Raw genomic sequence first — 16,022 nt, forward strand, 5'->3', positions numbered from 1 at the left:
ATGAAGAAAGAGTGAAAGTGACCAGATTTTAAATAGCGGTAGGGAGTTTAATGCAACGTAGCAATGTCGCTATTTTCCTTGATTATTCCCAGTACTTTGAAATGCATTTTATGCTTTTGAGATTAATTTGTACTTTTAGTGCACATGTTTGTAATTATATGTGGAACAATTATAAGCGTGTGGTAATGACGTGATATTTTAAAGAACTAATAAGAGAATCAACTTCATCATACGATTAACTTTAATAAAAGACAACTTGAAATCAAAGAGCGTTTAAAAACAAAATTAAAGAATAACTGTTCAATAGAGCAGAAATATTCAACTCAGTAGCGATGCGATTAAAGCTCCGGGTTCGTAATAATGTGACCAGTGTTCAATACTTTCCTAGGCTATCATAGTAAAGCTTTTCGGCATAGCGCTACCCATACTTGCTCCTTTTTAGTGATCCAGACAAACAGTTCCAAACTGTTAAAAAAATAAAAAGCGTTTAAAAATATGTGTGCACCCAACGGAACTTGCACCAAGGCAAGCTAGATTAGTCGGGGGTCGAGGAACGAGGAATGAGGGATGAGGATCGATAGCAAATTTTAAATTGAGCAAAGTCTTTTCACAGTCCGAGTAAAAAAATTGCAATACCAATCATCATATCAAAACTGCTACAGATTTCTGTTACTATGCGCAAGGAGAAAGTGGTGCAATATATTGTATGTTTGTTATTACATATATCGTCTGAGTAAAAATGCATCACCTTATAGGCCTACAAACCCACATCTCAAATTTCAACAGTTTTACTATAATTTTAAGTTTTGCCTTTCAAAATGTGAAAGCATTAACAACATTTGCTAATCAAAGGCCACACAAACGAGATTCCGGTCCCTAGGATGGAGTTTCTTTTCTGCGGTTTTCTTTAAACATCCATTTGTTGTGCACTTAAGATATTTATTGTCATTTTAATCTAACCATGTCAGTTTATATATTTATTTCGGCTTATAATATACGTGTATTAATGTTAGGGAACATGTCATGTACATCTTCCAACAGTGTAGTTGTATTGTTGTTTGTGTTATTATTATTGTATTATTATTTTGTGTTTTTAGTGGCCGTGCTAACCTACCATCTTAAAGCACAATTGCTTTATTGCTATCTTACATGTTTTAAACCCTTGGACTTTGACACTTTTTACTGCTCGTTAACTTTTTGTGAGCATTTGTTTTATTGTGCTGTAACTACAACGGTTAGCATCGTAACTTTCGTTCCGCACGGTTAATGGCAAAAAATAAACAATACAATACCATACAATAAAGACTTTTTTTAATGTTACCCTCTTACCCTTGCAACTAACTCCAAGCTAGAACAACGGCAGCAGCGTACATTATTTAAACTGGTAAATTGGTAGGCTAAGATAAAATTTGAAAAAACAAAGCTTTGGTCTAGGATTTAAACGCAAGATAGATTGGTTCCTTACGCATGTAAGGGCATTGTGACACTGACAGCACAGGAAGTACACCCCAGGCGCGCAATTTCACAGTAATGCAATGTCTAAATGTACGCAGTTTGATTAATTCAATCTTTAATAGGCCTACAACAGAAAATTTAGTGCACAGAAGTTCTGTCCAAGTCATAAATTGTGTAAAATTACGCACCTAAAGTGCGCCATTGAAGCTAATGAAAAACACTTTCTGTTGTGCCTATCTGTTATAGTGGAAAGTGTTGCACATGCATGCACAAGGTTCATCAACGTGCATGCCAACCTTTGTTATCTACACGCGGCTATTTATAATAATAATATCAAAGAAGAACTGGTTGTTTGAATGCCCCTTTATAAGAAACAAAAAAAAATTAGGATTTAATGCACGCCATCACGATGCAATTTGTGTCTTTGCATGCACAATTTCTCATCGAAAACTGCTATACTTTCAAGTCGAGCCTATCTGTTTATGCTACACTCTGCAGGACAATGAAGTTAACAACATACTTTTTGCTCCCCACACTGCCACATTCAATGAAAAAAAATAAATGATACAATGCACACTACAAATTGTTTAACCGAATTGGAACAAATGTCGAAAGTGATATGACCAAATAATACGCCAACTTAAAATCCCTGCCGCAGGTTGGAGAATTTGCAAACTCTCTATTTGGAGTTTTAAATCACACATGTGGAAACAACATTTGCATAAAACCATTTACAGCTACCCAAATACTTGATCTTTTATTATTTTTGTTTTTTCTTCTACGTAAAGTCATATTTTAATGTCACTGTCATTCCTAGTTTCGTAACGATGGAAATCATGTTGCTGTAATTTGTTAAAATTGGCTATCTGAAACAATAACTAGGCTACATTGAAAGCCTGGATATTGCATGGTTTTATCTAGTCTAAATACAGTATAATCAACTATAAAAATCTTGTATTTACTAGCTAACAGACTGAAGGTTGTTTGTCAACTGGAAAAATATTTTGGTTGATAATCTGTTACTTGTAGGTTTTGTTGCTATTGTTAAAATGGTTGGAAAAATCAAAAAACATGGTCAAGCATGTTCACCTCATGCTGGGTTTTTGAAGCCCACTTTGGCTTACCAACGTCGCTGTGCAACAAAACAGTCTGGTAATCATCAAAAATCAAAAAGGAAAGGACGAAAATCAAAAGCAGAAGCTAATCAAAAGAACAACTTGAGCTGGAATAAAAGTCCTATGCAGGAAACTGGTAGCCGTTTGTTCTCAGCAGTGGAAATGTATGGTAGAGTTACTCCACCCAAAGCTGATGGAAATGATCAAGAAATAGCTTTAAACAGTACTTTTATTACTAAAAGTCAATTTGATAAAAATGAGGAAACATTGATTGAAGCCAGAAAAATGTGTGACACTTTGAAGGAGCAGATACAGGAACTTCGAACCCATCAAGAAAATTTTGATGAGCATATGAGAAGCATGAAACCTGATGTATCCATGTCTCATGGCCATAACAGCGTCAGAGTTGATGGTTTAAACAATTCGAAAGTGAAAGCTCAAATACTATCTAGCAATACGGCAAGTGCAAAAAAAAATGAAAATCATACTGAAAACTCTGTAGGTTATCCATTGCATCCAAATTCCATTATCAGGGTTAACGTGCAACCTAAACAGCAACCATTATTAGATACCAGCAACATTCATAAAAATGTAGAAAATCCACCTGTTACCAATACACCAGAGTCCATCATAAGAAAGTTGCACACTGAAAGAGATAAGTATAAACGGCGGGTTTTAAAACTACAGACAGAGCTAAAAATAGTTAAAAGGAATAAAGAAAAACTTCTAAAATCTCCTGAGATAATGCTCAATGACTTGTGCTTTTACAATGCTGACATGGTTGGTGAAGGTCGTATAGCAAATGTGTATGAAGGTACACTCCATGGGAAGGCTGTAGCAGTGAAAAAGCTTGTCAGGCCAGGACTGATGACTGCATCTGATAGAAGTTATCTTGCTGCAGAAGCTGGGCTTCTTGTTTTACTTCAGCATCGGAATATTGTGCGTGTCATGGGTGTTTGCACTGCTCCTATGGAGCCATTAATTGTCACAGAATTTGTTCATGGAAAAACAGTTTTAGACATGGTAACGAGAGCAGGTATGGTAAAGCATATTTCAATTGCAAATATTTCTAATATATACGGTAATCGGTAGGTTTCTGTTGGGCATTGATCTTATCATATATAACATGTTGCTGTTTAAACTGAACTCATTTGATTTGTGTATGTGTGAAAGGTGGTGGACTCGACCCAGCCAGTTTGTTTTCTATAACAAGAGACGTGGCTTTGGGCATGGCTTATTTACATACCCAAAAGCCACCAATCCTGCATCTTAACCTGAGACCTTCAAATGTGCTTGTAGACCCATATAGCAGAGCAAAAGTAGCAGATTTTGGATTTTCAAAAATCAGGTTAATATGTTTTCTGTATATACAGATAATTAATTAATTTAAACTGAATATAAAATGTATTTGGGACAAAATGAATGCTACATGCAATGTTTCTGCCAACTGTATTTAGCTATTTTTATATGCTCTTAGACTGGATGCTGGTGTTTCAAATGCAAGCAACCTGGCATACCTAGCCCCTGAATTGATGAGGTACCCAGCTCATTTGACCATCAAAACAGATGTATTTGCATTTGCTATTCTTCTTTGGCAAATGACAACAGGGGAAGACCCCATGCAAGGAAGAACCACTTCAGAAGTGTGTAACAGTTATTTAACATGTTTGTTGCTTCTAGTTGTTAGGTTTAATGTAGTGTTAAAGTGTTGTAACCAAGTTATTTTCTTCTGACTTGAATTAAGTCTAGTTAGTTTAATTTGTGAATCAAGTCTATTCGGTTTAAACTGTGACTCAAGTCAAGTCAATGCCTTTAACTTAATAACTACTCTGAGGTCACACTATGTGTTGCATGAAATTGGTTACTATAACATCATAGCTGTCTACAAGTTTTTAGAAAAATATTCAATTTTGTTACCTAAAGTTTTCTTGCCGTCAGAGTTGTCATAGCATGACTTGAGTTGGTTTGGGCTTTGACTCAAGCCAAGTCATTTAGTATCTTTGATTTGAGTCGAGTCACCAAAAATGCGACTCGAGGCTTGACTCTAGTCTTTACAACACGTGGTTACATGTGCAACTGTTCTAGTAGCGATCTTTTCCTGGCAGTCTTTGCTTCATATTGGCTTCATACATTTTGTCACTTTTATTTGCAGGTGTTGGATATGATCCAGACTGGCAAGAGACTTGATTTCCCTGAAACCCTTCCACAGAGCATGCAGCTTCTTATTGAAAAATGCTGGGACAGCTCACCTATGCAGAGACCAGCATTTAAGGTTTAAATCAACAGTTTTTGATTCTCTAAGGGTTGCTAAGATTTCTACAAATCTCAATGTGCCCATTCAAAATTTATAATAATATGACATGTCATTTAAGATTACTACTTGTTTGTTTGTATTTTGTGGAAGCTTAACCTCCTGATTACACAAATGTTACTTGGTCATTGCTTGTATCTTGAAGGAGGTTATCTTGCTGTTGGAGACCATGCCCCTGCCTGATTACTGGATGTTAAAGCTAAAAGAAAATGGAGTATCAAGGATGGATATGTCTGACCTTGGTTCAACAACACACGACTCTGTCGATTCTCTTGGGTCTGCAGCACCAGCAGGTGTTAAGATATTCATTATTACATCAGCTAGAGTAAAATCATCAACCTTATATTTTTTTTATACTATTAATGTATAAAATTATACGATTTCTGTACTCAGACTTACCACAAAAACTTGGATCTTCAAGACCCCATGTTCAGCAAAGCAAAATCGATGCAGTCACAAGGGAAAATTTGGTTGAAGCACCAAAATTAACTAACTTAGATGCTAAGACAGCACCATCTCATCCAGATATGAAGCCCCAGTTGAATTTATTATCAGCCAATGCCGATGATAAACTTCTCAGCAACTCTATGTTGTCAAGAAATCAGCATGATGTGCCCCTTCCATGTGATCAGGTTCGATATGTTTCACATAACCTACAGCAAGAGATAAGCACTCCAGAAGTTGTTAGGTACAACAGAAAAATTCCACCTCTTTTGCATGATATGGATCAACTTCGACCTCACATCCCTGCGTCAAAGCATCTCCAAACTTCAACAAAATTGTCCCAACACAATTATGTCTATGAACTAGCTTCCCCACACGCTGGAGTCCAACATAGATCTTCAAAGTTCGACCATAAGTTTCGGGATTTTGTTACTGATGCATGTCAAGCAGAATCAAACTCCAGAGTCCATGCTTCTTCTGTTTCTCATTTGATCCATGAACGTTTGGACTTTGGGTCAAAGCCGTCAGTTTCAACAGATTATATTAGAGTTCACAGCTTAAGCACCCTTCCTGAATCAATAGCTACAAGTGCAGGAAAATCAAATACAGGAAGTAATGACACTGCTTTATATCCAAACCCTCTTTGTGATTACAGTGTGAAACCAAGCGCCCATTTTTATACAAAACCACCTAATACAGATGTCAGGGTTTGCACACCCCCAACTGACCCATCCTTAGATTATCTGTTGTCACAAAAGCTTGCTGAAGCCAAATTACAATCAGACCTTTCTAAAAGCAATTCTGTCTTGACCAATGCCAAGAGACTTCTATTAACCAGTCCATTAAGGCAGCAATATAAATCCACTTATGAACCTTCCTCATACTATCCGGGCAAATATAATTCAGCACCTTGCAATGGTGTTACTTCTCAGAACTACAAGCATTCAGCACAGCTAGATGAACCAGCTTCCAAACCTCTTTCACAGCTTTATTCACAATCACTCGCCTCATTCTCACGTGGGCCAGCTTCAAAATCTAGTACAGGAAGCTCAGAGAGTTACCATCCATTACCACCAGATATCCCAACCAATCGTTATTCTGTCTTTTCGGGGAATTTGAATAGGGCTTCGAATGAAATCAGCGCTTGGGGTGATTTCGACCACTCAAGACCACAAGCTGAAACACAAATGAAACCACATCAGGTAGAAATGAAAGCTATGGTAAATACTGTATGTTATTTTTTAAGTTTGACTCAGTTATTTTTTAATTTTAGTTGTAAGCACTTTTTAACACTACACAGAAGGAAGTTTTTGTTGAAACGTTTGTTGTGCAAGAAATATTGTCATGGATTGTTCTTTGTATTTCCAGGTTCATCAGCATGAAGACAATGCATCACAAACAGGTATGAAATTTTAAACCTGACTGTACTGTAATTTTCTTGCCATATAAGTGTGATATTTCGTTGTATCATTTTCGGTAGCTGTTCTAATTACTGTATAATTCAAAACCAGATCAAAATAGATACAACTTAAATATCCCAGGCCCCATACCATACCTTTATTATGTTGTATGTATATACGGTATTATTCAATCATGGGGTAGTTTCAAATCGGTTCTGGTTGTAACCGTTAAATTTCAAACATTTGCAGACAAGTTGGCCATTGACTGGACTACTGCTTTCTCTCTGTCAATTTCTTTAAGCGGTTGCTAACTTGTTGATTGATCGTTCTTGTTAATGAGAACACTTGTTGACCGTGTAAACACAGAGCTTTGTTATCGTTGTAAAGATATGGATTTTTCCGTTGATCCTGCGCTTGTTATGTATGGCGCTATTTAGATCAATGGCTTGCCTAAGTGTATGACTTGGTAAAGTGTTTTTGTTGTGTATGTCACAGATTTCTGAGCTCAATGCTTTCTATCATTTACGAAAATCATTTGTTATGTCAACACTGCTTCGGATTTGTCACAATCTGCAAAGACTTTGTCAATTATTACAACAAAAACACATTATTATGTTGTTGGTTACCTTATATGTACAGGATTATCTTCTTGTGATGGCAATTCTGACAAGATAGCTGAGGTTCTTGGTCACACAGCCAGAAAACTAGAAAGCACGTCAGCCGTCCTTTATTCCGCTGCGAAGAAAAGAAAAAAACTGATGAACCTATCAGAAAGTATTTAATGTATATGAAAATGAGCAATAAAACCTGAAGAGGTTTTCCCATGTATACCATAAGACTAGACTGTGTAGAGACTTAACATTGATTTTGATTATATATTCCGCACTGTTTACCATGCACTATCCGAAGCAATTTTAACCATGTTTTTGTGACGTTTATTTTGTCATAAAAAGTGCGGTGAACAACACAGGAATGCAAGAACAAATCAATAGAAAACTAGTTTAGAAAATAACGTGTTACCATTGCATATTAATAAATGAGTTCTACTATTCAAGTAAAGAACTAGAAGAGATTAGCTGTTAGTTTCGTTGTTATTATTGCTACCTTCTTTTAGGTGTGTATATGTTTTAACGTCGTCATGAACCACGTTTCTTAGCGCAAATTATTCACTGTGATTTTTTGCTTTTTTATTGAGTTAGTATTATTGCACAATAGACTATGCGTTTGTTCAAGGGTAGTGGTATAAAATACGGTACAATTTTGTAGTGTAATTCGTCAAATTTAGCAATAATGTATTTCAGGAATTTTATATTTTTACAGTTGAACTATGTCGTTTGTATGTTGATGTAGAATAAACTATACCTACTATAGTAAGTTTTCTTCAAATTCGCGTCATGCAAGGTAATAGTATTTTAACTGTTAAATAAAAAAAAACACCGATGTGCGCTCCGTTTTCTCAATAAAGCGAGTCCACATCCTATAAACCAAGAACGGAAACCGGCAAAAATGAGAGCGCAGTGGTTTTCAAATCCTCAGATGACCAAAGTAGGATGCACACGAAAAGTAATATAGTGGTTCCCTTTGGTGTTATCATTAACTGGTTTGAACGGAAGAACAAATTTTATCCTTTACGGATTTGAATGGATTCCGTACTTATTTGTTTTTTTTATTCCCACGCTGTTCTCATTGATCTCTCGGTGAACTGGTATTTGCCCATAATACGCAGTGCGTAAGCGTTCGATGTGTCCGTATGAGATTGGTGAATAAGTTTTTAGACGGTAGCTCATGCGTTAAGATCGCATGTTTGCCTCTCACTGCACCTTATAACCTTAAGCTGCAGGTGCTGGTGTAAAGTTTCCATTCATTGCAGAGACAGTTCTCTAGTCTACGATCTATCACCTTTTTCTCTCTGTTAATAGCGATTTTGTTATCACAAATTGCTGTCTTTTTGAACTCGTTCGCTTGGCGTTGCAAAGAACGAAACCGCAAAATCAAATGGTAAACTAAATAGCAGCTCAATTTTGGAAGTTTGCTTCAATATGGGAGGTTATGTAATCTCTGCCTGCCATATCTTTAGTTTGTATTAATCGTTGACCTAACCGTAAACTTTTACAGTCAATTTTCATTTCTTATATAGTGATTGGCACGACGTAGTAACAACCTTGTAAACTTTGTTTTGAGGCGCCAACAAGACCATTTAACGGCCCTAACTGACGATATGAATCATCGTTACGGGTTGCCGAAGTAAATGTTAGACGCGCTCTTTAACCAAAATGAATCACATCCGAAATCCAAGTATTAAATGTACCACTTGACGTAAGAACATTACAGCTCATGAAGGTGATATCTAGACAAGTTTTCCCATCGACTACGAACGTCTGATAACTTCCACATGCTGCTACACGTTCAAGTATAAATACAATTTTAATGACATGTGCAAATATACAATGAAATGACGCAATAACAGATATAAGTGTGAAGAGAAACGGTAAAGCAATCCACGGAAAGAGTTATAGCTAAAAAGTTTTTTCACTGCTTTTTTGTTCTTTTCAAAAACGGTCAAACAACGATCTTATAATGTATACTGCATAGGCTAGTTAACCACGCCTTAGCCTGATTCTACGGATACTTTTTAATTATCTATTTTGCAATTACACACTAAAGGCACGCTTATACGTATAAAATGTTAGGCACAGTAGTGGAATTCTTTTGCGGTAAATGTACTTGTAAAGTATCGTGTTCACAGGGTGAACTATTACAGAAGCACAAAGACGTATCAGGTATTTCTACACCACGAAATGGGTCGTCGTGGTCGTCTGTTGAGGTAGGACTTCTATTCCCTCGTGGCACAACATAGTCTTGGCAATTGTGAGTGTGCTCACTGGAACTAGTTATGCGGAAATCTCTCCGCGAGTCTTCAGAAACGGAAGGCACATTTTGAAGTGTGTGAGGTAAATTGGCATGCTGATTGGTCATTTGACTAGAATCATCCGTTGAAGAACAATGCATGTCTGTGCACAATGAAGATTCTGCAAGGTCATGAGAGCAAGATCCCACATCCACATTTTCTTGCTTGATATCTCCGTTTGGTGGAAAAGTAGTCACTACGTGGGATTGAGGGAGCTTTCCATCCCATGTTTGGCAGTGATACGAATGAATTTCTGACAAATATATTTTTTCATAATGATTGTCAGGAGTTGCTCGACTTACTGCAATCGACCTCTTTTTAACTGAAGTCCTCTCTTCTGGCCTGACATTTACCTGCATGGATGTTATCTCATGTTCTGATGTAGATATTTGATGTGACACGTTTTCCTGTTGACCAAAAGGTGCTGGGTGCATTCCGGAACCACTGCGAACATTTTTAGCTGTACCATTTAAACGTGGCCTTACGTTGTTATAACCATTCAAGTTTCTAGGGTATATCTTCTTCCGTGTTGCCAAACTTGGCTGCACTGGTTCATCAAGAACGGCACCAGCAGATGATATGTCAGAGCTGGTACCAGCTTTGTGAATTTGGTTGACTGCATTAAAACTTTGCAGAGAAGGAGCATTATATTGATTACTCTCAAAGGAAAGGCCAGGCCTGTTTTTTCCTGGGGTGAATTCATAGTTAGACGTTTTTCTTGTATACGTTCTGCCATCAATTTGTACAAAAGGAGGAGATGACTTTAATCTTTTCAGTTTAAAAAGGCAGTACACAGCCATACAGAGAAACAAAACGCCAAAAAGTGCTAAGCACATTCCCAATACAGCTATAACCCTCTGCCGATGTCGAAATTCATCCTCAACTTTGATATCTATTGACTCTCTGTAGGCCTTCTCATCACATCTTGTTCCTTTATAAGACTCATAACATTCACAATAAGGAATTTTGTCACTTCCCAAACAGCAGTTGCCATGATTTCCGCATAAGTCAGCATTTACTTTTGAACACTGATCACAGCGAATCGGGACTTTAACAACAAGGGTAACGGTGTAGTTGGCAATGACATCAGAGGCAACATTTTGGGCACTGCAGGTGAATATATTATTGTTGTGCTTGACTTCTAGTTTTTTAATCTTTATTGTGCCACCACCACCACGTTTTCGTATTTTTACTCTAAAACCTTTCGGTGTGTTATGTTTGTCCAACAGCTTACCGTTGTGGTACCAAGAAACACCCGGTTTTGGCTTTCCAGAAACCTTGCATTTTATTGTAATTTTATCGCCAACTTGTTTCTTGTAGGTCTTCTCACTTTGTTTAAATTTTGGTGCTTGTAAGCAATTTTTGCAGAGAAGTTTTCCAATCTTTCGTAGATCTCTTCGCTTCACTTTTCGTATCGGATTGTATTGTACCCAAAGCATATCGTTGTCATTAGGTTTTTGTAAAAATAATAAATACTTTGTCTTTCCTGGTTTTACTTCTTGGCAGTCTGAAGATTTTCCAACAGGGCCAAATTCTATTTTGTCACCCTTCTTAAATCCACCATTGTGGGTAGCAAAAGTACTTGCCACCTTGGCTGTGATATTGTACATTTGATGGCTTCCCTTGCCTACTTTTCCTGTAATTTTCTTTGGAGTTGCTTGTATGACAATATGTGAAGAAACAGCCATCTTCTCCAATGATAAACCACTGTGCGGTCTGCAATCCTGGCCCTCTGCAGTGTTTATTAGGCAGTACACAGAAAAACATATCAGAATAAATTTAGGAAACATTACCATGTTAAAAATTTGTGCAATTCTTCTGAAAATAATAAAATTTTGTAAAGTCATCTAAGACTTAAAATACTATTCAGTTCTTCATTTGGTTACCTTGGGACAAAATACTTCGCCTATTTGTTTATATATATAATGTGGGCCTATACATAAATGCAATATATACACATATACACTAAACACAAGTATTCCACTTATTACTCATATGCATCGAAAAACCAAGCACTCAATTTTTATTGGACTGGTGCATAAATTATCATTAATTTATTAGTAGTAATTAAATTCTTCCTAAATTACATCATGTATCCAAATGAGTTAATCTCAATGTAAACATAGAAGTAATTTCCAAGTGGTTACAAGAAAGTTAAGCTTTGCTTTTGCATACGTATAAACATACCATATCTTATGCAAACAACAAGGTCATTAAAAAAATAAGTTTAATAAAAATTCGCAGTCAACACAAATTAATTCTATGTTGCCAAAATCAAGCCAATACCATAATATACTGTCACAGCTGCCCTCAACATATCAATCTAAAAGGTATGATAGTTAGCCAGCTACAGGCAGACAAGAACCCTACATGGCTATATGAACAATAAACTTACTTTCACTAACATCTATTTACTATAGGCTATATATATATATATCAATGCTGTTGAACTGCTCATGTTAACAATCAACATGCCTGTCATGTCAAATTTGGACCAAAGTAAACTCCTTCTTATAAGTGGTTATCCATTATCTATGACCGGATACCGATAAGATTTCCAAACCACAAATTACAAGGTGCTTTTTATAATCACCACAGCCTTATAGTCTGAAGGATAGCTGAATAGATAACACTGTGTGAAAGCAGTTAGTATAAAAGGTAGCATATGACGTGATAAACAAGAAGGAATTTGAGGTCTAATGTACAAGTGCACAATCAGATGACGTCACGATTCGAGTAGCTGGGGTCTAGTATACAAAAGCATCTTGTGGTTGTGCACTTGTATACTAGACCCGTAATTTGCAGGGGGGTAACTACCGGTAGTAACTTTGGCTGACAATTGTTTAATTCTTGCTGATAAGGCTGTTGATCAAAAGAATTAACAAACAGTTTTAAAACCACCCTATAATTCAACCAAAACCATTATACCGTATAGTAAAACCTACTGTCAAAACTACTTACTGATGGCAAAAGACTATTTTTGGCACAAACCTCCCTGAATATCAAAATTTCTTAAATCTGACTAGTCGGTATTCAGGTATGGTATTATTATTTCTGCCAGTCTTCCAAATAAAAAGTTCTAAATAATTTCATCGACAATAGAAACGCCTACGCGGTTAACGACCTGGCAACGGTATGTAAACGGCGCTCTATCAAACTCCACCCGCGTGTGTACATATAGGTCTTACACAACATTAAAGAAATTCTTCTGTCGGTGTTATTGAAAGAGGGTAATTCCGGTTACTAGATCACATGGCCCCGTACACAGACAGACAATGTGACGGCATAATCATCACCTCTGTGCTACAGGAAGCGACGATAAAGGCGAGATTACACAAATACAAATAGCGCTTAAGACGTGACAACTATTGAGAATAACCGAACGAAAATTTAGTGATAATAAATTCGCTTGTTATGCGCTTGGAAATGTGGCCAACATAATATCGGATGAATAAAAACAACACCAAGCCATTTTTTATTGTTCGTTGCTGTTTTTGTTCATCTTTGAAAGATTAAAACATTACATTTTATTTTGTAAAACAGACAAAAAATTGATCTATAACGAAATGGAATATGTGTATCAGTACCAACTCTTGAAACTCGCTGGTCATCAATAGTAAATAAACAGGCTTGTAGGCTACGTCATCCGCTTCAAAAATACTTCCAACTTATAACACGTGAAACGTCCTTGTGCAAATACAGGGCACCTGAATAGATATTTTCATGAATATTTAAGGGTTGGGCCCAAACGCGAGCACACCTCATTTCGAGTAATGAATACGTCGCGCATGACGTAATCTCCTAATATCTTGAACTCAGCAATTCTTTCCACATCGTTAGAAACACCATGACAAAAGTAAACTTGATATAAAGGAAATAAAATTTTGCAACTGCATATATCAGCTTGAAACATTTTGCAATTATTCTAGTTTGAGATGAGTAGCCTAGCAGTTGCAGCAACATTTGCGCTACTAGGCCTGTTTACAAAACACAATGTTTTATAGTTTTGTAAATGTATATTCATAGTATGTGAAATAAAAGATCTAATAGCGCGAAAAAGAAAAATTTTCAAAAAGAAATACTATACCTATGCTAGCTGCCGTGGAAAGCAAAAAAAACAAACCTTGTTTTCCAATTCTCATCAAAGCTTTAGATTAACGTCGCGGGAACATGAAGTTGGTGGAAAGGTTGTTATTTGTCTCATCTCAGCCAATGACCTGACAATGCCAAAATATAATCTCTATTCATAGCTACATCACAGTTAGCTTTAGCTTATAGGCCTATTGATATTTCGTGCAGTGATAGAAGGCGTTTTGTTAACATAACTACGTAAAGGCTTTTGGAAAGAGAAAATTACAGTACACTGAGGTTTAACGCAATTTCTCCTTAGTTAGAAATAGATGCTTTCGTCACTAGCGTTTCCGCTCTTCAGTATTATCAATCTTATAGACACTCATCGCCGTTGTTGCCAAGACCAGTTAAGTCGTCAAAACGCACGTGTTCTGCAAATCACCTGTCATGTAGCCTGGCCTAATCTTTTAAAAGATGTATATGCTTACATTTTTTAAGGCGGCTTCTTAAATATAGTTAGCTTAAACACATTACGTATAATAAAACTACCGCAAATGCGCGATCAAAGTCTATGCAAGTATGACACCAGACAAGAACTCAGATTGCACGCCTCTGTCAAAGCACTTTCATTACTCCCATGTTAAGCATTGTGAGTAATGCAGAAAGTTTTGTCGCAAACATTTCTGTATCATAATATCCTCAATAACACCACGCCTTTTAGTTTCATTTCTCTTTTTGCAGCTTATAGGGTAAGCAACAGGGTTACTTTTAAACCACTTTAACCGAGATTTAAGTCTATAACTTAATCCGGCTCAAAACCACGAGCGTTTTAATCAAGCCTGCAATTATTTTTCATGTTATGTTGCCGCTTCTAAACAAAAGGAGCTAATAATCAGGAAAATTACAGAATATATATCAATTCCTCTGCGGTTGTTCGCCATTCATAGTGGGTGACAAGTGTCTCTTTCTGTAGGTTATTGACAGACTGCCTAAGGATCATGATTATATGACTGATATAACCGTTATAACTCCAAAATATGGTGGTACCGTAACTAACTTCAACAGGGGTTGCCTAATCATCTCGGCAAGCAATTTTTGTAACAGCAGATGCGCCATTACGTATAAACCATAAAAACTTTATTGAACAGATGGCAAACTACTGAATGAAATGAATAGATCACTAAATGTAAAAGTACTGTGGGCGTACGCATTTATAGGCTAAAGCAAAGTAGTTGACATAGTTAACGGAAGGATGTTAAAAATTTGGCAAAGCAGAAAATAAGAAGGAAACGCCCATACTGTGGTATTTGAAGCGGCGATGGCGCTAAACGCCGCACTTCCATGCTGTGGTCCGTTTTTGAATAGCGCAGACGCTGATAATAAATGTTCTTTTATTCAATTATGGTTTATCTTCGGTTAACGGAAAACCGAATAGACAGTTATAAAACCAGTAACATCCAGGCCTCTCGTGTTAAGAATGTTTTAATGGCTACAATTTACTAAACTTGCTTCTAATAACGATAAAATATATAGATTATTATTACAAATCTCACACGACATTATGTGTTTTCACTGTACAACGTCACGTAGGCCTACTATTACTCTTGCAAGAAGGGCTCGCAGGCAGAATACAACCTAATCGAAGCAGAGTTGAAAGTCGGACCGGGCTTTTCGGGTCGGATTCAGGCTTAAGTTTGAAAGAAAATTGGGCAAGATTCGGATCCGAATCTATACTCAAACTATGCGACAACCACGACAGCTTTGCATCGTAATTTCGCTTTCATTACACAAACGTGCATTGCGCGCAGAATTCTACAAATAACCCGCAGAGCGAAACGCGCAACTTAGAAAGTAATGACAATCAAAGAATGGAATGAAAAGATAACTTTGATTCATTCAGTCAAATTAACCTTCGGGCTTAAATCGGCCTCCTTATAAATTATCGGGTTCGGATTAACAATATAAGCCCTGTTTACAACTGTGTCATGGCGTTAACTTTTCGCCAGTTCGGCTGTGGAAGCGAAGAGTGCGGTGCGAAAAGTTTATGAGACAAGAAGATTAATCTCACAAACAATCCAGAAACAGACAAAATCTGCAAAGTTTTTAAGGTTTAAAATGTAAATGTAATAACTGCAAAAGTACAATAAAAAAACTGATAGGTTAGCATGGCCACAGAATCCAGTCAAATGCAAACCAATCCAATCAAAATCGAACAACGGATTATGCTTATACGAAATAACTCGAATAAAAATACCAGACTCATATCTGTGTCATATTTTATTAAGGCAAAATAAGGAGGCAAAATTGATATCTTTATT

General features: G+C 36.7%; 2 protein-coding genes across 4 annotated transcripts; one reads left to right on the forward strand and one right to left on the reverse strand.

Moving 5' to 3' along the window:
- Window positions 1-2,424: 2,424 nt before the first annotated feature.
- LOC143462960 (uncharacterized) lies at window positions 2,425-8,095 on the forward strand. Of its 3 annotated transcripts, none has more exons than XM_076961291.1 (8): window positions 2,425-3,606; window positions 3,744-3,918; window positions 4,048-4,213; window positions 4,723-4,842; window positions 5,027-5,174; window positions 5,275-6,527; window positions 6,694-6,727; window positions 7,365-8,095. In XM_076961291.1, the coding sequence occupies exons 1-8, from the start codon at window positions 2,505-2,507 to the stop codon at window positions 7,505-7,507; spliced, it is 3,141 nt and encodes a 1,046-aa protein (XP_076817406.1). In that variant the 5' UTR covers window positions 2,425-2,504; the 3' UTR covers window positions 7,508-8,095. The 3 variants fall into 3 exon arrangements, with proteins under 3 accessions (XP_076817406.1, XP_076817413.1, XP_076817422.1); XM_076961298.1 differs by having other exon boundaries at window positions 6,975-7,507; XM_076961307.1 differs by having other exon boundaries at window positions 7,221-7,507.
- A 1,035-nt stretch (window positions 8,096-9,130) lies between these two features.
- Window positions 9,131-12,008, reverse strand: LOC143470132 (uncharacterized). Its single transcript, XM_076968048.1, has one exon. It carries the CDS (start codon window positions 11,478-11,480, stop codon window positions 9,396-9,398), a length of 2,085 nt encoding a protein of 694 aa, XP_076824163.1. The 5' UTR covers window positions 11,481-12,008; the 3' UTR covers window positions 9,131-9,395.
- Between the last annotated feature and the right edge of the window lie 4,014 nt (window positions 12,009-16,022).

Source organism: Clavelina lepadiformis, chromosome 1, assembly GCF_947623445.1.
Source record: "Clavelina lepadiformis chromosome 1, kaClaLepa1.1, whole genome shotgun sequence".
Classification (NCBI taxonomy): Eukaryota; Metazoa; Chordata; class Ascidiacea; order Aplousobranchia; family Clavelinidae; genus Clavelina; species Clavelina lepadiformis.